At 44.2% G+C, this 24,143-nt stretch overlaps 1 protein-coding gene and 1 long non-coding RNA gene across 4 annotated transcripts in view; one reads left to right on the top strand and one right to left on the bottom strand.

Annotated features, from left to right (window-relative positions):
• Positions 1-21,092, top strand: part of LOC125466792 (uncharacterized) — a 40,284-nt gene extending 19,192 nt beyond the window's left edge. Inside the window, exons 3-4 of the long non-coding RNA XR_007250505.1 lie at positions 14,369-14,420; positions 20,929-21,092. This is a non-coding gene — a long non-coding RNA (uncharacterized LOC125466792). The remainder of the gene's footprint in view (positions 1-14,368; positions 14,421-20,928) is intronic.
• gpr157 (G protein-coupled receptor 157) overlaps positions 9,759-24,143 on the bottom strand; it is a 161,064-nt gene continuing 146,679 nt past the window's right edge. For all 3 annotated transcript variants that reach the window (XM_059638026.1, XM_059638027.1, XM_059638025.1), the window contains 2 exons: positions 20,894-21,088; positions 9,759-11,952 (listed from right to left, as the gene is read on the bottom strand). In XM_059638026.1, coding sequence (XP_059494009.1) covers positions 11,743-11,952; positions 20,894-21,088 — 405 coding nt within the window. In that variant the 3' untranslated portion in view covers positions 9,759-11,742. The remainder of the gene's footprint in view (positions 11,953-20,893; positions 21,089-24,143) is intronic.

The following is a 24,143-nucleotide window of genomic DNA, read 5'->3' as shown; positions in this document are numbered from 1 at the left end:
GCAGCAGAAGGAAATGGAAGATAGAGAACATGGGGAAATAAATAGTGACATCTAGAAAAATGTCTATATTACAGAGGAGGAGATGGTGAATGTCTTACAATACATAAAGTTGGATAAATCCCTAGCACATAGAGCTCTGTGGGAAACTTGGGAAAAGATTGGGCTGGGTCCCTTGCTGAGATATTTGTATCATTGATAGCCATGGATGAGGTGCCAGAAGAATGGAGGTTTGTTGTGTCACTATTTAAGAGAGGTGGTAAGGAAAAGCCAGGGAATTATAGACCGGTGAGCCTGGCATCGGTGGTGAGCAAGTTGCTGGAGGGAATCCTGAGGGACAGGATTTACATGTATTTGGAAAGGCAAGGACTAACTAGGGATAGTCAGCATGGCTTTGTGCATGGGAAACTGTACCTCACTAACTTGATTGAGCTTTTTGAAGAAGTACTGAAGAGGATTGATGAGGCAGAGCAGTGGATGTGATTTATTTGGACTTCAGCAAAGTGTTTGACAAGGTTCCTCATGGTAGATTGGTTAGCAAGGTTAGATCACATGGAATACAGGGAGAACTAACCAATTGGATAGTGAACTGGCTCAAAAGTTGAAGATAGAGCAGGGTGGTGGAGGGCTGCTTTTCAGACTGGAAGCCTGTGACCCATGGTGTGCTACAGGGATCGGTGCTGGGTCCATTGCTTTTTGTCATTTAAATAAATGATTTGGATGCAAACATTGGAGATACAGTTAGTAATTTTGCAGATGATGCTAAATTTGGAGGTATAGTGGACAGCAAAGAAGGTTACCTCAGAGTACAAGGGTATCTTGATCAGATGGGTCAATGGGCTGAGAAGTGGCAGATGGAGTTTAATTTAGATAAATGTGAGGTGCTGCATTTTAGAAAGGCACATCAGGGCAGAGCTTCTATCTTAATGTTAAGGTATTGGGGAGTGTTGCTAAACAGAGAGACCTTGAATGCATGCTCATTGTTCCTTGAAAGTGGAGACGCGCGTAGATAAAATAGTGAAGAAGGTGTTTGGCATGCTTGTCTTTATTGGTCAGTGCATTGAGTATAGAAGTCGGAAAGTCATGTTGTGGCTATATAAGACATAAGTTCAGCCACTTTTGGAGTATTGCATGCAATTTTGGTCTCTCTCTTATAGGAAGGATGGTGTTAAATTTGAAAGGATTCAGAAAAGATTCTGAAGGATATAGCCAGGGTCAGAGGGTTTGTGCTATAGGGAGAGGCTGATAAGCTGGGGCTATTTTCCCAACAATGTTGGAGGCTGAGGGGTGACCATATAATGGGTTTAGAAAATCATGAGGGGCATGAATAGGATGAATAGCCAAGGTCTTTCCCCAGGATAGGGGAGTCCAAAACTACAGGGCATGAGTTTAAAGTGAGAGGGGAAAGACATAATAGGGACCTGAGGGCAACTCTTTCACACAGAGGGTGGTGCGTGTATGGATTGAGCTGCCAGAGGAAGTGGTGGAGGCTGGTATGATCACAAGATCTAAAAGACATCTGGATGGGTACATGAATAGGAAGGGTTTAGAGGGATATGGGCCAAATGCTGGCAAATGGGACTAGATTAATTTAGGGTAACTGGTCAGCATGGATAAACAAAGAGAACAAAGAACAAAGAAAATTACAGCATGGGAACAGGCCCTTGGGCCCACTAAGCCTGCCCCAATCCAGATCCTCGATCTAAACCTGTCGCCTATTTTCCAAGGATCCGTATCCCTCTGCTCCCTGCCCATTCATGTGTCTGTCTAGATACATCTTAAATGATGCTATCGTACCCATCTCTACCACCTACCACGCTCTGGGTAAAGAACTTTCCACGCATATCTCCCTTAAACTTTTCCCCTCTCACCTTGAAATCATGACCCCTAGTAATTGAGTCCCCTACGCTGGGAAAAAGCTTCTTGCTATCCACCCTGTCTATACCCCTCATGATTCTGTAGACCTCAACCAGGTCCCCCCTCAACCTCCGTCTTTCTCATGTAAATAATCCTAATCTACTCAACCTCTCTTCATAGCTAGCACCCTCTATACCAGGCAACATCCTGGTGAACCTCTTCTGCACCCTCTCCAAAGCATTCACATCCTTCTGGTAACGTGGCGACCAGATCTGCACGCAGTATTCCAAATGTGGTCGAGCCAAAGTCCTATACAACTGTAACATAACCTGCTTCTTGTACCCAATACCCATCCGATGAAGGAAAGCACACCGTATGCCTTCTTGGCCATTCTACCGACCTGCATTGCCACCTTCAGGGTACAATGGACCCGAACACCCAGATCACTCTGTGTATCAATTTTCCCCAGGGCTTTTCCATTTACCGTATAGCTCGCTCTTGAATTGGATCTTCCAAAATGCATCGCCTCACATTTGCCTGGGCTGAACTCCACCCGCCATTTCTCCGCCCAACAATGAGTTGGACTGAAGGGTCTGTTTCTGTGTTGTATACCTTTATGACTCTACATGTTATCCCACATACTGAACGGTTTATTTTCCCAATTCCCCAATCACCTATAAATGAAACAAAATAGCTGCAGATGCTAGAGATCTGAAACAAAAACAGAAATTGCTGGAGAAACTCAGCAGGTACAGCAGTATCTGTGGAGAGAGGAACAGAGTTAACGTTTGAGTTCAGTGACTGCCCCTCCCAGGAACACACTGAAGAGTTGTCACTGGACTCATAATACCATCTCTCTCTTCCTCCACCAGCCCTACAAATGCTGCCAGAGCTGCTGAGCATTCCCAGCAATCTCCATCTTTGTAGCATGTTCTCTTCCCATCACCAAATCACCTGTGGTTTTATTTTCATCCATTAACCACCAGCAAGTAATTACCAGTGTTTTCCAATTGATTAATTAACACAGACAGCCCAACAGGACCAGTGCAATAACACCGAAGGTATGGAGAAGGGGAGGGCATTAAACCAATTTAGAATTTTAGGAGGAAATTGAGGCTGTCAGCCTCTGTGGTGCCCACTTGTCTCTAACAATGTCACAAGTATTGGTAGACAATGCGATATTCCTATCCATGGAACCTGAGAATCTAAAGGACATCAGGGAATACCACTGGTTACCTTTAGGCTAGTTCATTTTAACTCAAGTTTCACCAGTTGCGACTGGGATTTGGTCCCTTGTCCTCAGAATATTGGCTTAGGGCTCGGGATTACTCGGCCAGCCACTTTACTAGTGAACAGTTAATGCCCCTGAGTGAGTTGTCCAGCAGACAAACCAAGAATCTGCTGGAGGGGATTGAAAAATAACATTTTGTTTATTTTCAAATCGACACATCTCTGGAGCAGGTGGGACTTGAACCCAGGTCACCTGATTCAGAGGTAGGGATACTACCACTGTGTCAAAAGGGATCTTCATATAGAAGAGAAGTTTAAGTGGCTGAACAGATGATAAATGCACGGCCCAGGTGCCTGGCTGGACAGTTTTTCATTGTCTTGAGAGGGTGGGAAATTGTGTGTGTGCGTGTAGGTAGAAGTTTGTGATACAAAGTCAGACATTTACAGTCATGTGGCACAGAACCGGACCCTTTGGTCCAACGTGTCCATGCTGACCAGGCATTTCTCCTCATGATGCTGCAGTGGCTGGCTTCCTAGATCAGCCTGTCCTAGCCTATCTGTCATAGAAGCCCTACAGTGTGGGAACAGGCCCTTCACCCCAACCATTCCAACCCTCCAAACAACATCCTACCCAGACCCATCCCTACCCCTTTTCCCTGTACCCCACCTAATCTACACACATCCCCGAACACTACAGGACAATTTCCCATGGCCAATCTGCCTAACCTGCACTTCTTTGGAATGTGGGAGAAAACCAGAACACCAGGAGGAAACCCACACAGACACAGTGAGAACATGCAAACTCCACACAGACAGTCACCCGAGGGTGGGAACGTACCTGGGTCCCTAGCGCCATGACACACTACCCTTTCACTGCCACACTACCCTTTCACTGCCACTTTCACACATTCAAGTAAAGGTCACTACAGAGTGATGAACATTTGTACAGTGAGTTAATATGAGCAGGTTCAGGTCAGGTTAGAGAGAAGTGTGGAATTTGAAACAGAAACACATCATATTAAACAGCAGAGAAGGTTGGAAAGGCTGTTCTGGTATGTTTGTGTGAATTTTCTAATGTGCAGGTTGCATTATTTCCACCCCACACTGGGTCAATACTAATTTCCTAATCCTTTCCTCCTCCTGAAGGCACTGTTCCTTTGCAGTTTCACTGTGATCAGTGACCCACAAGGACATTAAATGAAGACAGTGAAATCTCAGTTGGCTGTAAAAAAATGCCTCCAAACTACTTTGCAGGATTACATCATGGATCATCCAGCCATTGACACAGTACTATTGGTGGGAGCTTAATGTGCATAAATTACTAGCAGCATTCCTTATATCACGAGTTTGAAAATGCTTCATTAGCACTTTTGGGTTTTGCTGAGGACGTGAAGATGTGCTATAAATCTAAATATTTCTTCTATTTATCCCCACTACATGGCTAATCCTTAGAGGAGTTTAAACTGTAGATAGCAGCAGGCAGTTCAGGTACTACATCCTTATTCTCAGCCAGAATATAGAAGCATATATCTTCCAGCAGAGGTCACTGGAGACCAATCAAGTTCAAGATGAAATCCATTATATGTAAAGTGAGCAAACCTTAGGCACGTACCAGTGTGTACCACGCTGTTCTTCAATGCAGTGCCTTTACTCTTTCCCCCACTAGCAAACTCTCGGGAGATAGCTAACACATTGTTAGCATTCGCTGCTACACAAGCCACAGCGATGCAGCGACAGATAAAAGGTAAAAATTAAGACCTGGGATAAACCTCACCCCTACTCCGCAACACACACAATGATAAAGGTACACTCCATTTCACATCCACGGGGTGCTCTGAGTGAAGCGGTTCAATCCTTGCAGCTTTGATGCTTAATGGAAAAGGTGCCACGTAGAGATCCAGCAGCCTCACTGCAAGAGGCTGTACTAACGACACACTAGCATGCTCCATTCCCTACGTGCTGTGGGACCCTGTTGTAAGCTTCAATGCAGGATGACCATCTGAGGTTCAATTTGCTGTCTGAAACCAGACAGCTTAAAGGTTAATTAAAGCATTCCATTGGCAGGCTTGCTGACAGATTAAGAGCTATTACTGTTTACTAATGAGCATCCTGTTTGCACTCTTCTGCTTTATGATAGAACTGGCATCACCTCCGTCTCACACGGTCACAGCACTCAAACCTCACAGCAGGGAAAAAAAATCTTAGATGGTTGACAGCTCAGCATCATCTCAATTAAGATGCAAATTTTAAAAACATACAGCAGCAAGCGAGAGACAGAGCTCAGCATTCCACAACCAGCAGGTCAGATCTAAGCTCTGCAGGCCTGCCATGTCCAGTCGTGAATGGTAGTGGACAATAAAAACAACTTATTGCAAGAGGCACCTCCACATATATCCCCATCCTCGTTGCTGGAAGAGCCCAACACATCAGTGCAAAAGATAAGGCTGAAGCATTCGCTGCAATGTTCAGCCAGAAGTGTCGAGTTGAGGAGCCTTCTCAGCCTCCTCCAGTGGTCCCCAGCATCACAGGCATTAGTCCCCGCCCAGTCTGATTCCTGACATCACATGACTGAAACATTTGGAGACATGGGATACAGAAAAGGTACGGGCCCTGATAACATGTCCGCAATAGGACTGAAGACTTGTGGTCCAACTCTGCCCATCGGCCTACTCTCTAACATCAGTAAAGTAATGAAAGACATCATCAACAGTGCTATCAAGAAGGATCTGCTCAGCGATGCCCAGTTTGGGTTCCGCCAGGGGCACTCAACCCCTGTCCCCATGACAGCCTTGATTGAAACATGGATAAAAGAGGTGAGGTGAGAGAGTCAGCCCTTGACATCAAGGCTGCATTTGACTGAGCGTAGCATCAAGGAGCTCAAGCAAAACTGGAATCAGTGGGTATCGGGGACAAACTCCCCAGTGGCGGGAGTCATACCTGTCACATAGTAGGATGATCGTGGTTGTTGGAGGTCAGTCATCTCAGCTCCAGGGCATCTCTGCAGGAGTTCCTCAGGATGGTGTACTAGGCCCAACCACCTTCAACTACCTCTTCAATGGCCTTCCCTCCATCACAAGGACAGAAGTGGGGACATTCGCCAATAGTTGTTCAGCATCATTTGCGACTCCTCAGATATCGAAGCAGTCTATGTTCAAATGCAACAAGACCTGTTCTAGGCCTGAAAGGTCAGCTTTCCTGCTCCTAAGATGCTGCTTGGCCTGCTGTGTTCATCCAGCTCCACACCTTGTTATGTAAGACCTGGACAATATCCAGACTTGGACAGAGAAGTGGCAAATAACATTTGCAACATACAAATGCCAGGTAATGTCCATCTCCATTAAGAGACAATCTAACCAGTGCTCCTTGACATTCAATGCCAATATGATTACAAAGTCCCCCACTAACAATACCCTGGGGCATTGACCAGAAACTGAACTGGACTCACCATATGAATACAATAGCTACAAGAGCAGGTCAGAAGCCAGGAATACTGTGGCAATTAATTCACCTCTTGACATCCCAAAACCTGTCCACCATCTACAAAGGTCAAGTCAGGACTGAAGTGGAATACCAACCCCCTCCCCAAACTTGACTGGATGGGTTTAACCCCAACAATTTAAGACACAATTTGGGCTAAAGCAGTTTGCTTGACTAGCACCACATCTACAAGCATCCACTTCCTCTACCACCAACGTTCAGTACACACTGCTGCTACTATCTACAGGATGCACTGCAGAAATTCACCAAACACCCTCAGGCAGCATCTTCCAAACCCACAACCACTTGCACATAGAACGCCAAGAGCAGCAGACACATGGGAACACCACCACCTTCAAGTTCCCCTCCAAGCCGCTTGGCATCCTGACTTGGAAAATATCGCTATTTAAGTGCTAGCCCAGCCAGTGACACCCGCGTCCCACTCGTGAATAAGCAAAGTAAAAAGTTGTACTAGATCTGCAAGCTTTCTCAACAGAGAAATTCTTGCTTCTAATTGCAATCACTCCATTTTAAAAAGCTAAAGTTTTAACACCTTTATCACTGAAGTACATTGTGTACCATTTACTAGATGTACTGCAGCAATGCACCAAAGCTCCTTAGACAGAACTTTACAAACACATGCCCTTACCACCCTGAAGGACATGGATAGCAGGTACATTGAAACACCGCTTCACTTGTGCTTCAAACCAATCTTGCTAACTATACACTGAGATACTGATCCACAGTATCATAGGTTTTGACCTTCATTGTTAAGTAAGACTTGTATATTGTAACAACCTTTATTTACATCGTACATTTATCGGACCTTTTTTTATATGTTCAATCTAGAATGATGTTTTCTTTGTTATTTACGTCAGAATCAGGTTATCAGTGACATGGTGATTAATATGAAACTCAATATACCACAAACATCACCACCCACACAGTTCCCTCCAAACCACAAAATCTGGACTTAAAACTGTATCACTTCCTCTAGTGTTGCTGACTCAAAAACCTGGAACTACCTTCCTAACAACATTGTGGGTGCCCCGTACCCCAAAAGCTGTAGTAGTTCATGGTGGCAGCTCAGTACCAGAGGGCAATTAAGAATAGGCAATAAATGCCAACTTAGCTAGGGGGCACTCATATCCTATGAATAAACATGAACACAAGAATCAAAACTTGTATTAGAAATAGGGACAGTGTGCCAACAATAAATGCAAGTTCCTCCCATTCTGAGAAGTCACTTGTTAGGTGGGAAAAGATGAGGACGTTATGTTGAGGTTGTACAGAACATTGGTGAGGTCTCTTCTGGAGTACTGTGTGCAGTTCTCGTCACCCTTGTTATAGGAAGGATATTATGAAGCTGGAGAAGGCTCAGAAGAAATTTACCAGGATGTTGCCAGGAATGGAGCGTTTGAGTGAAAGGAGAACCTGAAGACACTGGGACTTATGTCCCCACTGGAACAGATGAGGTTGCTGGATGACTTTATAGAGGTTTATAAAATAACGAGGGGTACAGATAAGCTGAATGACAGGTGGTCTTTATCTTAGGGTGGGGGTTTTCAAAACCAGCAGGCTTATTTTTAAAAAGGTGAGAGGATAAAGACTTAAAAAGAAAGACACAGGGTCATTTTTTTTTAAAATACAGAGAATGGCTCATGTGCAGAATGAACTTCCAGAGGAAGTGGTGGATGTGGGTAGTTACAACATTTGAAAGACATTTAGATACGTACAGGAATAAGAAATGTTTGGAGGGATATGGGCCAAGCCCAGGCAGGTGGGATTGGTTTAGTTTGGGATTATGCTCAGCATGGACTGCTTGGATCAAAGGTTCTGACTCTGTGCTCTATGACTCTGACAGAAAAAAATGATGCAATAGATTTTCAGACTTGTCCTTTAACCCCTGGAAGTGTGGGTTGGAAAACTGGAACAATGAAGCAGTGTTGTGTGTAAAGTGAGTTTAGGGCTGACATTAAGGGCATTTGGATTTGTAACAATAGGCCTAAAACTGGTGTCTTAGCTGCAGTGAGAACAACTACCTCCTATCTGCTTTAAGGATTTGTATCGCTGCAGTCCCAGAAATGTGTTAATCTCCACAAGCACAGGGTTGGCATGTTTTGTGAATTATCAAGCTTCATTCTAGCGCAGGAGGCAAGACCAGGCAGTAGATAGGAAGATGCATTGGAACATGAGTCATTTGACAGTTTTGGTTCAATACAGGGTCAATAGCCATGACTAGTACAAAATGATATTCGTGCCTGCATTAATAATTTGCTGAAAGAGGTTTGGAAAACAGCACTAACCAAATGGATAAATTTCTAACTTCCTCCTTCATTTTCTCGTAATAAGTAGAAATTTTAAACCTCTCCCAGCTACCAGCTCACAGTGAAAATCATTTTGCTATTTAACCACTGAAAACTTTACAGAATGTTTCAAACCTGTTAGATCCCACTCAATTTGAGTCACAAGCTGTCTCCTCTCTGTTTACACCACTGTTTGTAGTTCTCAATCTTACCAGCATATTTTTTTCCAGCATTTAGCAACTCAGGAGTCCAAGCTGTTCAGAAATCCAAGAGCAGCTTGCGTTCCTGGGAAAAGACAATTTCCACATTTCCACCCCATCCACTCACTAGTACTCAAATGTAGCAACATTTCTCAACTTGGCCAACATCTAACTCCTGTTTCAGGGCAAGAATCTAACTAGGAAGGTTGAAAAATCCATGAATGTGGTGACATCGATTTGCAAAAAAAAAGCAGGGAGGTGTAAGCAGAAAAGACATTTTAAATGTAAAGAGATGGCTGCAGTGGGAGAGAGATCCACAGAGGTATTTCCTGACGGAGGAGGGTAACTTCTTCAAGGTAGGCATTCTTAGAACAGGCTTTGCAGTGGGGTTAAAATTGTTACAGAGATAGCGGGAACTGCCAATGCTGGAGATCCATCTTCCATCCGCCTCCCCTTCTCTCCCTATTTATTTCTGAAGAAGGGTCCAGACCCGAAAGATCAGCTTTCCTGCTCCTATGCTGCTGCTTGGCCTGCTGTATTCATCCAGCTCCACACCATGTTATTTCAGATTCTCCAGCATCTGCAGTTCCCACTATCTTTAAATCTAAAGAGGCTATTTTTACGTTCACAATAAAGTTTTAACCTATGCACAAAATCAAGACAATGTGTTGGAGGGTTTCCGTTTAGCAAAAATACTTTATTAGTTATCATATACCACATTAAATGCACATTTCTGCAATATAAACATTTTCCAAAAATCTATGCTCAAACCTATTGAGAAAACAATGAGAACTATATTTACATATTGCAATTTAACCATACCAGTAAACAATCAAGCAGGAAAGAAATAGGTTGGGATGTCTAGAACATTTTCATGACTGTAATTGGAAAAACAGAGTAACAGAATCATTGAGATGAGGTTATGATGAGTTCTCAGGTTCTGACATGCAATAGTTTTTGTTTTTAAAATAAGTACCTAATATTGATTTAATAAAAAAAAACCCACTAACTTCAAGTGAAAGAGAATCATACCCTGTAACCATCTTATGCATGTTTGAAAGCAAATTGAAATACACGATGTTTCAAATCACAATCTGGAAGTGGTCATCACAATAGATGCAAACATTTAGTGAATGACTAAATCAAGTCAAAAAGGATGAAACTGTTTTATTATTTCACTATTAATAGTTGTTGTTACATCAACATTCTCTCCGTTCAAATCATTTAATCCCACTGCCAACCCAACCAAAGCTTCCCCATTATAATGATACAAGTTGGAAACAGAGGTCAGGATTGAATGCTCTTCCTAGTCATTACCCAGGTCATGCTTTGGGTTTGGATTCTTCCCTCAAAGAAAATAGCCCGAAATAGTTTCTGTGAAGACCCCTCACTGCCAGACCTGCTGAGCTTTTCCAGCAGCTTCTGTTTTGGTTCAAAATTCATTGTCTGATTGTAACTCGCTTTCAAGAAAACTCAAGATGTGGAGATGCTGGTATTGGACTGGGGTGGCCAAAGTCTGATGTCAAATGACACCAGGTTACAGTCCAACAGGTTTATTTGAAATCACAAGCTTTCGGAGTGTAGCCCCTTTGTCGGGTGACCCTGACAAAACAGCAGCGCTCTGAAAGCTCAAGAAATTCCAAACAAACCTGTTGGACGAGAACCTGGTCTTGTGACTTCTGACCCAGAAAACTCAAGATATTGATCTTTTTGGTGATAATTTCAGCAAAGAAGTTTCTAACAAGATCAAAACATTGACTTTGGCAATAATACAGACTGGCGAGTTTCTACCTTTGGGTGTTATTATTTGAAGCAGCCTACTGACACAGCCAGAGAGGAATTGATGTTAATGAACTGGTTAGCAACTTCTTCAAAGTTTATCTTTTTCGTTCTCTGATAACTAACTCTTTCTAACCCCCTTATATCATTATTTTTTTAGGTGTTGAAAACAGGAGTCAAGTCTAGTTCCAATGAGGAGCAAATAAACAGAATTAATATCGTTGGGTGCAGTTGTGTAAAGAAGTCTTAGAGGACCCTGTACCTCAGTAACACTAGAGGTCCAAGAGGCCTTTGGGAAAACGAGTAGGTGGAAGTTTAAAAATACAAACGTGACTTCTAAATAGTTCCAGTTGAATTAGAAATTTCAGTCAAGCTTCGTACAACCTTTGTATCAGTAACAGGATCTACACCTCACACAAATTTTAAATGTCAGTCAGGGAGACAGAGACCAAAGTGTTAGAAAGAAGTCAGAAGTAGCATTATTAATTCATAGTCTGGTATCCAACAACATTCAGATATTGCAACAGAGTTTTACTCCACAGAATGTAATGTCACTGTTAAAGTCAATACAAACAACAACTTTCATAAAATATTTAACAGGCACCATAGTTTTTGAAGACAAGCAGGCGATTCAGAAATCTGACCCTTTGGTTGTGCAGTGATTGTGTGAACAATTCTAGGCTCGGTTCCAAAACGAGGCATGGACAGATCAATCCATCCCAAACCCAACAGGAAGAAACCCATGCAGTCCAAACATCTTCACCATCAGCACCACAAGTGAACGAATTCTCTCCGGCAAAAGGGAAGTGGCATGTGCAGTGGCCAGCTTCACGATACTGCTTAAAACAGGTCAAAGCCAGCTTCAGTTTGCACTCCTGTGGGACTTTTAGAATCACTTATTCTGCAGTTACGATGGAAGGAAACATTTCTGCATTCCGTCGAGACACAACCTCCCCATAATTTCTCGCGATTGCCTTGTTAGGTATCGAGGTGGTGCCGTACCCAAAACAGCTGCACAGACAGGAAACCAGCCGAGCACGGACTACTTGTGTGCACAGGACGAAGATAATGCAATTAGCTGCTCCTTGAAAGGTGTTTCCTATTCCCTGCAGGACATTTATTGAAGGAAGGGTAGAGGGTTGGTGAGAGAGGATGGGGAAGAAAGAAACAATTAGCTGAACGGACTGAAGTGAAAAGGCTAATAGATCATCTTGCTATGGACACACAGCTGAACTGGCACAGTCGAATCTCTCACACAGTCAAATTGCAAGGAGATCCTATGGTAGTGTCCCAACCTCTGAGCCACAAGGCCAGGGTTCACGTCCTATTTGGGCACTTGAAGGAGGAGAAAATTGATGGTCTTCGCACAGTGTGGCGGTCACGCCCAGCATAGCGGTCTCATCCCGGCGTGGCAGTCTCGGCCCGGCATGGTGGCTCCCCTCAGCAGAGATTTCCGGCCCAGTATTCCAGTGGCCTGGTGTAACGTTCTTGTCTTGGAATGCAAGTCTCAACCCAGCTGACTCTTCAGGGTATTCCATCGTTCCTTAATTGGCTTTCCCTGAGCCCGAGGGCCGTTAACTGAACTGCGATGAAACGGTGTCTTACATTTACTTTTTTTTATTATTACGTCTGATTTCTATAATCAATGTAGGTTCTGTGGTAGGGCGACTTATAGAACCTTTCACTGTATTTTTCATGCAAAAGTAGGTGACCATAAATTCCTACTCTATTCTGCGCATACGTCATAATGTGTCTGAGCAGATTGATTAGAAAATACATCAAGTTTCAGTTGTAGCAATAGCGGTGTTGTAAAGATCACTAGATGCCTTTGGCTATGATATAATTACTCTTGATTTTTTTCCCCTCCACCACACTCATGTGCAGTTATGCCCAATTTATCAGTGTGACAGTCCAGAAGGTTGGCTGATCTACCTTCATCCAGCACTTACCAGACACTGCCAATTAGCATCTCATCTGCACATACAACCTTTGTTTCTTGTCATCTCTCCACAGCATTGAACAGTTTATATTTTGACATGAAAAATACTGGCAGAGTGATTTTTACCTGAACCAAAAACTGACTCAGTTGCTATAACATACAATAACATGCATGGATGAATTCTACCAGACAAAATGGACTGTCAAAAAAAATTCCCAATCTTGCTGATCACTTACTATTCATTTTGAACTAACACGTTTTAATAAGTTTTGAATTTTTTTAGACATATTCTGGGTTTTACAACCTATAAACAGCAATAGCTGCTTAAAGATACCAATAAGGAAATAAACAAGAATTTAGAAGATAATTTACAATAAGCTGTCACTTGCAGTCACCAATTAACTACTTGTATTTATGTAGAGTCCTTGACATAACAAGAACACCGCAAGGTGCTTTGTAAGGAGCACTTATAAAAACAAGACTAGATTGAACACCACAAAGTGATACTGTTGATTAAACAGTACTTGGTGTAAGACAGTCATTACCTGAAAGGGTTAATTGATATTATAAGATAAGTGCTAACCATTAAGACATGAAAGGAACTAACCTGTATTCACCCGTTTTTAGGATCGCTCTAAGTTGTCCTGGTACTAAGTTCATGGAGCTCACAGTAATAGATACTGCACCTTAATTGAGCCCAATGCCTCATGACACTATGTATTCTGGATGTAGTGGGGCTAGCTATTCTGTGTTATGTAATGAACCCATGCTATTTAAAATCAAGACCAGACCTATCTTCTGAAGATTTGTGGGCATCCTTGCCCACTGTTTTTGATAACTTAGACTAATAAGGTGGCACTGGGCTTACCAAAGGCATCTCATTCAAGCTGTTAAAAATTGCTTGCTGTGTCATAGGTTCAGATATTTCTTTAGCCACCCTATTATAAAGTAAAATATTCAGGAGTTGATGATCTAGTGATATTGCCATTAGATTATTAACCTGGAGACCAAGGTACTATTCTAGGGATCTGGGTTTGAATTTGGTAAAAACCTGGCATTAAGAGTCTAAGGATGTCCATGACACCATTGTCGATCATTGACAAAACCCGTCTGGTTCATTAATGTTCTGTAGAGAAGGAAATTGTCATCTTTATCTGGTCTGGCCTACATGTGACTCCAGACCCACAGCAATGTGAGTGACCCTTAACTGTCCTCTGGGTAACTAGTGATAGGCAATAAAAAGCTGGCTTGGCCAGTGATGGCCTCATCTCATAAATGAATAATTAAAAAAAGCACACGCTGACCATGTGAGCAATATTAAAGGTGATTCATAAACAACTACTTAACTCTGAGCTGGACAGATCAGTTGGCTGGACAGCTGGTTGAGTAGGAGTTGCCTTGGTCCCCGAGGATCATAGATCTGCTGCCTCAGGGCAACAGGTGGTGGTTTAACCAGAGGGACACCTCTTCTCAGGCAAGGGAAGAGGTTGGGAAGGTGAATGCTCCAATGTGGGAATTGAACCTATGCTATTAGCATCACCATGATGCAACAACTTTATTAAATCTCAAATTTATCTTAACAGGAAGAAACTGATTTGTCACTGGATCTGAAAAAGCATCATGAAGACAACGCAGGTGAGTGAGCTCGACCCGGTAATGATAGATTGACTGAAGAGCCCACAGGGCCTGGTAACGACTGCTGTATTAACCTAGCCACTCCATCAAAAAATCCCCAACACATCATCCAGTCACTTGTACAATTTTACAGAACGCTAAGGTGTTTTGCTCAGCTTTTTGTAAAAAAGCATCAAGGTCCTGTCATGGGATTTAAATTGTGGAAATCATATTTCTTGCTTCTCTTCCAGAAGATGGTCACTATCTGGGAATAGGATTCCTAGGAAACAGACTGCTCTCTGGTACCTCTCAGGACTGGGGCTTGAAGCCAGAATTCAGACAGCAGAAGGCGCAGGCAATTTGACCAAGTGCCTGAGTTAGGAGTAGGGGGGTAGTATGTCCGAATCGATTCGCTTAATGGTCAGCCAGTTGCCATTAGGAAACAAAGTGATGGGATGGGGGTGGGGGTGGGGGGGGGGGGGGGGAGAAAAGAGGGGGGCCAGTGGTGGTGTTTGTTTAAAACATCAATCTGAAACATTAGAGACAGTAGGAACTGCAGATGCCGGAGAATCCAAGATAACAAGGTGTAGAGCTGGATGAACACAGCAGGCCAAGCAGCATCTCAGGAGCAGGGAAGCTGACGTTTCAGGTCTGGACCCTTCTGAAACATTAACTCGGTTTCCCTCCATAGTGGCTGCCTAACCAGCTGTGCGTTTGCAGTGGTTTCTGCTTTTAGTTCATCTTTCCAGCATCCCTAGCTTTTCTAAGTGCAAGTGATGAGGCTTTGAAAGGGTGATTGCTGAGCAGTGCATTAAGCACTGGCCAATATGAATTTGTCACACAGACGTTGGTGGGAGAACAGCTCTGGATCTTAAACACAGAGATCTCCTCCCTCTTGATACCAGGGTCTATCATCCCAAAATAACATGCACTTAGTTGCTATTATGTCCTATTGGGAAGGACACTGCCATCCTTACCTGGTCAGGTCTACATGTGATTCCAGACCCACAGCAATGTTGCTGACTCTTAACTGCTAATTCCTACAATACAATGAGCAATGGCAGGAATTCATCATTAGAAAGGTAATTTGGCCATTCCTACCATTCTCACTCCTTTCCACTTAGAGGAGGGAACCGAACTGTTGCAGGGAGCAGATTCACTACCTTCCTGGTCTTGTTCCTTCAGCCATACTAAAAATTGCAAATACCGAGGAGTGGGAGTGTCCTAAGCAGAAGTACTCCTCTGCACTGGGAGCCATGAAACTGCTTAATTTTAAAAAAATTCCAAATTTTGGGCAGTGACCAAAAGGATGGAAGCAGTGGAACATCCAAGAGCTGGGCTGAAGGGTCAGGAGCTTTTAAAAGGAGATGGGAGTGGGGTTGGGTGAGTCTGAGTTGCCAAAAAACGTTGAGGACATGGAGTGGGAATGGAATCAGAACCAAATGTGAGCTTTGTTGCATACTGCATGTAATCAGCAACTTGTTATTAGACAGTGTGCAAGTTACTGTCCAACATGCTTTAGGCCCAGGTGAGGCACTGTTTCAAAACACTGCCTGAACAGTATTAACAACGCCAACTGAAGTGCCATCAACAACACAATGGGCCAAATGGTCTCCTGTCGGTCTTTCAGTTTCTACATATTTGTCCTATTAAGGACACATCTTGCATTTCTGCTCTCCAAAACACATGCCATAAGTTGCGTTATACAGGAGGAGTTGGCCTAGTGCTATTAGTAATGATCTGGGCATCTAGGTTTAAATTCTGTCACAGCAGATGGTGGAACTTGAAGTCAATAAAAATCTGAAATTGAGTTTAATGAGGCCCACAAATCCATTTGGCTCACTGATATCCTTTAGGGAAGGAAACTGCTATCCTTACCTGGTCTGGCCTACATGTGACTCCAGGTCCACAGCAATGTGGTTGAATCTTAATTGCCCTCTGGGCAATTAGGGATGGATAATAGATACTGGCCCAGCTGGTGACACCATCATCGCTTGAATGAATAATTTTTTAAAAACTCTAACCCCAGAGAACTCAGGATTTTCATGGTTAGGATTATTCAAAAGATACTGCGCAAATACAACATACATCTTCCTTTAAAAGGGACTTTCCGGCAGCCACGTAGTGCAATGAAAACCCCACCTGGTGGCCATTTTGCTGAAATGCTGGTATTTTATCATTAGAGCACCCATAGCCTTTCAGCTACAGGCCAGGGTGTCACTGGAGTCGGGTGCTCAAGGTCCCAACAATGATGCCATGCAGAGGCGTTTCCTGTTCAATCCAACTGCCTTGCTGGCTAATGGCCTCTCTTATCTCAGAATTCAAATGGTGTCTCCACGTTGGATCACGACTGACTCCTGCCCAACAATGCTCACCAGCTTGCCATTGGTCCCAGTTCCCTGGGCAGGCCTTTGATTGAACCCAGAGAATTGGGAGCCCACCTCAACAGGTCACAGCCTCCGAGAAATGAGCTCTTATATTTCTCTGGTGACCAGAATGGGCTCTGAAGCCTGATCTAGGCCATAATGTAAAGCCAATGTGGCAAAGCTCAGGGCTACAATCAGCTGTGGCAAAGTCTACTTGGCTTCCTTCATCCCAGAGACTATTTTGTCATCACAATGGACAGAAAAATTCAATCATAAGTTACATCAAGGTTGTCAGGCCCTTTGGCTTCAATACATCACAGTTTCAATCCGAATCTAGGTTTGGATTCCACCTGGACTTTAAATGAAAAGGGTTCAGCATATCATACAATGTGGAGCATTGGAATAGTTTGAGTTTCAATTCGTTTCTGTGTCATAGCTCCTGGCTAAACATAACTAAATAAATCTAGGACAACTGAAGAAGAAAGCTGGGATTTGATAACTTTTCCACAGGCCAGCCTCTGCAGTGAGTGAACAAGATGTTAGAAGTCCCTATTTACACATAATAGTTCTTTCTTCAATACTTTTGTAACACTCAAACCCCATTTACTTTGCATTTTTATTTGGGATGGAATCTCTGCTAAAGAAAGGAAACCAGAAGTACAGCTGCATCAGCCATTGGAAAATGGTAACTCCCAGTTAATGGACACAACCCAGTCCCAAACAACGTTTAAAAGTGGTTTGATAAAACAGTGGCATGTTTGGCTATAAACAGATCAAGCAACTCAACTAATGTTGACTCATTAAAGAAAGCACAGAAGCAAATGACATATATGCAAGGGTGTCTAGGAGGTTTCAAAATGACCCACATGCTTTTTTGGAGCTTCCACAATCAGAAATCAGAACTGTATGACACGTAAGGAGGTCATTCAGCCCATCAAGTCTGTGCCAACTCTTTCAAAATACACCCAAACTAAACGAACAGCCCTTTCATTTTTGATGGCCTGGCCAAAGATACATTTCCATCAAGAAAACTTTTTCTTTCAAACAAAACAGGATTTTTCACATTACCGGAGCGAGCAAAAAGGGCTCATGGAGCTTGAAACAGGATCAAAATAGTTACCTCTAACAATACAGGACTCCTGTAGCATCACAGTGAAGTATCAGGCTGAAGAGCCAGTCATTTAAAGGTAGGAAACTCTGTTATACAAGTGGAGGCAGAATCACAGACCTCCCTGTCCCCCAAAAACAAACACTGGATGTAAACTCAATTAATGCAACTATGAGATCAATAGCCTTTTCACTGTCCTGGGGTGATTTAGGTATGAAGGAAGATGGATGGCATATGGACAAAAATCAGCCACGATCTCAGAATTTTGACACTGGAGAAAGTGCCCAAGTTTGCACTGCTCCTCCAAACAGCATCCAACCCAGATCCACCCCCTTACTCTATCCCTGTAACCCTGCATTTCCCATGACCAATCCACGAAGCCTGCACATCTTTGGACGATGGGGGGAAACCGGAGCACCCGGAGGAAACCCGCACAGACAAGGGGAGAATGTGCAAACTCTACACAGACAGTCACCCAAGACGGTATAATTGAACCCGAGTCTCTGGTGCTGTGAGGCTGCAGTGCTAACCACTGAGCCACTGTGTCACCCCATCAGTTTAACAGGAGAATATCATAAAGCAAACTGGTCTCCTCCTGTCCATACCTGCGAGTGAAAAGATGCAGTGTACTGGTGACCTCTTCACACTGGGAGGTGACAGGCTTGAGCTAGATACAAATCTGCATTCATCAGTTGTTATTTTTCTTGAGTTTCTATACGCGTTTGTGTTTCCTAAGCAATTTCCCTGACTGTTCACATATTCACCCTGCCCAAGAGCTGGAAACGGAGCTTGAACAGAGATAATGGGAACTGCAGATGCTGGAGAATTCCAAGATAATAAAATGTGAGGCTGGATGAACACAGCAGGCCAAGCAGCATCTCAGGAGCACAAAAGCTGACGTTTCGGGCCTAGACCCTTCATCAGAGAGGGGGATGGGGAGAGGGAACTGGATTAAATAGGGAGAGAGGGGGAGGCGGACCGAAGATGGAGAGAAAAGAAGATAGGTGGAGAGGTAGGGAGGGGATAGGTCAGTCCAGGGAAGACGGACAGGTCAAGGAGGTGGGATGAGGTTAGTAGGTAGATGGGGGTGCGGCTTGGGGTGGGAGGAAGGGATGCGTGAGAGGAAGAACCGGTTAGGGAGGCAGAGACAGGTTGGACTGGTTTTGGGATGCAGTGGGTGGGGTGGGGAGAAGAGCTGGGCTGGTTGTGTGGTGCAGTGGGGGGGAGGGGACGAACTGGGCTGGTTTAGGGATGCAGTGGGGGAAGGGGAGATTTTGATCCCACTTCCTACAGACTAAGCGGGTGGCCATGGGCACCCGCATGGGCCCCAGCTATGCCTGCCTCTTTGTAGGTTACGTGGAACAGTCCCTCTTCTGCACCTACACAGGCCCCAAACCCCACCTCTTCCTCCGGTACATTGATGACTGTATCGGCGCCGCCTCTCGCTCCCCAGAGGAGCTCGAACAGTTCATCCACTTCACCAACACCTTCCACCCCAACCTTCAGTTCACCTGGGCCATCTCTAGCACATCCCTCACCTTCCTGGACCTCTCAGTCTCCATCTCAGGCAACCAGCTTGTAACTGATGTCCATTTCAAGCCCACCGACTCCCACAGCTACCTAGAATACACCTCCTCCCACCCACCCTCCTGCAAAAATTCCATCCCCTATTCCCAATTCCTCCGCCTTATCTGCTCCCACGATAAGACATTCCACTCCCGCACATCCCAGGTGTCCAAGTTCTTCAAGGACCGCAACTTTCCCCCCCACAGTGATCGAGAATGCCCTTGACCGCGTCTCCCGTATTTCCTGCAACACATCCCTCACACCCCGCCCCCGCCACAACCGCCCTAAGAGGATCCCCCCTCGTTCTCACACACCACCCTACCAACCTCCGGATACAACGCATCATCCTCCGACACTTCCGCCATTTACAATCCGACCCCACCACCCAAGACATTTTTCCATCCCCACCTCTGTCTGCTTTCCGGAGAGACCACTCTCTCTGTGACTCCCTTGTTCGCTCCACACTGCCCTCCAACCCCACCACACCCGGCACCTTCCCCTGCAACCGCAGGAAATGCTACACTTGCCCCCACACCTCCTCCCTCACCCCTATCCCAGGCCCCAAGATGACTTTCCATATTAAGCAGAGGTTCACCTGCACATCTGCCAATGTGGTATACTGCATCCACTGTACCCGGTGTGGCTTCCTCTACATTGGGGAAACCAAGCGGAGGCTTGGGGACCACTTTGCAGAACACCTCCACTCAGTTCGCAACAAACAACTGCACCTCCCAGTCGCAAACCATTTCCACTCCCCCTCCCATTCTTTAGATGACATGTCCATCATGGGCCTACTGCAGTGCCACAATGATGCCACCCGAAGGTTGCAGGAACAGCAACTCATATTCCGCCTGGGAACCCTGCAGCCATATGGTATCAATGTGGACTTCACCAGTTTCAAAATCTCCCCTTCCCCTACTGCATCCCTAAACCAGCCTAGTTCCTCCCCTCCCCCCACTGCACCACACAACCAGCCCAGCTCTTCCCCCCCCCACCCACTGCATCCCAAAACCAGTCCAACCTGTCTCTGCCTCCCTAACCGGTTCTTCCTCTCACCCATCCCTTCCTCCCACCCCAAGCCACACCCCCATCTACCTACTAACCTCATCCCACCTCCTTGACCTGTCCGTCTTCCCTGGACTGACCTATCCCCTCCCTACCTCCCCACCTATCTTCTTTACTCTCCATCTTCGGTCCGCCTCCCCCTCTCTCCCTATTTATTCCAGAACCCTCTCCCCATCCCCCTCTCTGATGAAGGGTCTAGGCCCAAAACGTCAGCTTTTGTGCTCTTGAGATGCTGCTTGGCCTGCTGTGTTCATCCAACCTCACATTTTATTATCACGGAGCTTGAACAGATGACTTTCCGAATCAGAAATCTGTCTGGTTGATGGACAGCCATAATAATGAATTGCTACATCTGACCAACCACGTGCTTTCAGAATGATTATACTTACATGTAATATTACTAATATTCCATTCTGTACCGCAGGCGAATTGCAAAGTGTCAGAATGAACCGCACAGTGCTCCAGATTCGAAGAAAGATGAATATGATGGGTATAATGGTTAGTTTGCGATCTGCGATTGAAGATCTTGTGTGATGGCTGGAACTGCTGATGAGGATAGGGCGATACTCTGATAAGGCTTCGTGCTGAGAAAGGAAAATAAAAAGCTTTTTAGTCCCATTGAAGGCCTATGGTATTGCACAGCAGGCATCGATACATCGCGACCGTGTATTTTCTGTTCACAGGCTCAAGAGCAGTCGGATCATTTCATTACTTACTCCCTGTCCAAAAGGAGATTATCCGGTTATGATTAAATCTCTACAGTGTGGAAACAGGTCCTTCGGCCCATGAAGTCCTGACTCTCCAAGCACCCCACCCAGACCCACCCCCCTATACTACACATCCCACAACACAATGGGCAATTTTTCATGGCCAATCCACCGAGCCTGCACATCTTTGGACTGTGCGAGGAAACCAGAGCACCCAGAGGAATCCCATGCAGACATGGGGAGAATGTGCAAACTCCACACTGACAGTTGCCCGAGGATGGAATTGAACCTGGGTCCCTGGTGCTGGAAAGCTGCAGTGCTAACCACTGAGCCACCCTAAGGGTGGTTAATGGTTAATGCCTTGATTTTTCAGCAGATAACCAAAGACTAAGTATCTCTAAAATAATCTTCAACAGGCTGATAAAACGTTTGACAAAAGCATAATTTTTTGTAGAAAACTAAAATTAATATTCGCACAGACATTTCAGTGACTCAATATTAACTGCCCACACTCAATGGTCATTGAGAGGGTGGTGGTGAGTTGCCTTCTTGAACTACTGCAGTCCACATGCTGTAGGTAGACCCACATCCTTCAAAAGTACAGAGTATAGTTCCAAGACAGTACAGATTGCGGCATTGAAGGAGAATTTGAAGGTCGTGTTCCATATTAACTGGTTAAAATTGCAATTAATTTAAAAAAACTAGATCAGAATCAAAGTGGTTTTATTGCAGATAAGCCTTTAAGTTAATCAACACTTCACTGCCAGGACAGGGTAATTTGCAGACTGTGGGGAAAAGTGCACATAAACAGCTTATAGTGTATAGTGTGGGAATAGTGTATGAAAACTGCAGTGAGAAATGAGACCAGCCAGGATTTAGAATGGCGAAACAGGCATGAGGGGCTGATAGGCTTTTCCAATGTTCCCAGAATGGTACAGCACTGGAGCATGGGTTGCCCATTCAGCCCGTAGCGTCTGTTCTGATCTGATCATGACCTCAATGCGATTTTGTTCTACAACAACTGGCATTTACATAGCAAATCTGAAGTTGACCTAAGACATTTTCACAGGAATGTTACTCAACAAAATGTGACACTAAGCCATTTACGGAAGTATTAGGACACATGACCAACACCTTTACCAAAGAAATAAATTTGAAATTACATCTTAAAAGGGAGAAGGGACAGAGGGTGCGAGTGCAGAAAGATTAAAGGAAGAGAATTCAATTCTCTCAAAATATTCAATACAAACTCTTTACATATTCTACTCGCCAACTTGGAAATAAATAAATAATGAAAATCGCTCTTGCATTTGTGATGACATTCCAATTGCTACTTACTCAAGAAGCCACCAAATTCCAGGCACGACATGCTGTAGTCATAATCACATGGCCAGGCGCCACTTCAACAATAGTTGCAAAATATCACAATTAAGCATAGAAAAAAGCTTGTGCTATAGCAAAAACTGGTCCTTTAAAATTTGCAAGATGCATTATAGGAGTTGAGAGGCTTGAAATGTTCTGGAATCTGAAGTTATCCCCAGACATACAAGACGCTTCTTCCTAACTGTTGTCCACCGATCACCCAACATTTGCTTGAGTTGACAGCAGGATGAACCATGGTTGCATTATACCCCGTGGTTATACACTCAAACAGGTACTGCCTAGAATACAACACAAACATAGAAACTTACAGTCATAAGGAGGTGGCCCTTTAGCTCAAGCTAGATCTTTGAAATGCAAGTTCTAGTTAAGGCTTGGAGGATGATCTGTAGGGTGGCCAGCCAAAGGAGAATCATTATCTCAGTGAAAACACTGCTTTCACTGAGGAGAGAGAAAGCAAGCCCACACCTCATCCAGCCTACACCCTGCTCTATTCCTGACTTTGAACAAAAATGGTACAGCACAGGAACAGACCCTTTGGCCCACTGTGCTGGCATGATGCCTTTCTAAACTGAAAAACCTTTTGCCACAACTCTCAATTCCCTGCCTATTCACTGTCAATATACCTTGTTAAACAGTGCCTCTGTCTCCACCACATTCCTGGCAGTTACCACGCTGAAAAAAAAAACACTTGCCTTTTATATCCTTTAACCATACTCCCTGTTAATTCAAACCCCTGTCCCCTGCTAAGTGACATTTCTACTTGGGTAAAAAAAGACTATGACTATCCATTCTGTCCATCCCTCATAATTTTGTAAACTTCTATCAGGTTGCCCCTCACCCTTCAACGTTCAAGAGAAATCAAACTGGTTTGCCCAATCTCTTCTGGCAGCTAATACCCTCCAAACCAGACACATCTTGGTAAACTGTTTCTGTATCTTCTCCAAAGCTTCTATATCCTTCCTACAGTGTGCCCACCAGGACTGTACACAACATTCGAACTGTGACCTAATTAAAAGTTATTTACAGTTGTATAGTGACTTGCCAATTTTTATATTCTGTCCTCTGACTAATGAAGGTAAGCATGCCATATGCCTTCTTGAACACTTACCAATTTACGTTGCCACCTTCGGGACACTGTAGACCTGTACACCTAGCTCACTCTGTACGTTGATGCTAAGGGATCTGCCACTTACTTCCCTCCTTCATTAGATCTTTGATTATGCATGGATAAAGAAATGTATTTCCTTCCACACTAAACCATCCAATGCCCAGCTGGGATTCTTGAATTAGTTTTAATGAAGACTTTGTTAAGTGCACATGGATCCATTCACACTGCAAATTCATTTCATCAAAAGGTAAAGATTATAGATTTCTAGATTCTAACAACATGGACAACATGGGAATAGTGTAGGAAAACAGCAGTGAGAAACACGACCAGCTAGGATTTAGAAAGGTGAAACAGGCTTGGGACACTGAAAGGCTTTTCAGATGCTTCCAGGAGGTAGTTTTGCATATAGGTTGGGAATAGGATGAAAACAAGTGGGAGTGA

The sequence above is a fragment of the Stegostoma tigrinum genome, chromosome 28 (genome assembly GCF_030684315.1).
Source record: "Stegostoma tigrinum isolate sSteTig4 chromosome 28, sSteTig4.hap1, whole genome shotgun sequence".
Lineage (NCBI taxonomy): Eukaryota > Metazoa > Chordata > Chondrichthyes > Orectolobiformes > Stegostomatidae > Stegostoma > Stegostoma tigrinum.
Note: the sequence above shows the minus strand (reverse complement) of the source record. Positions and strands in the feature narration are given on the sequence as shown.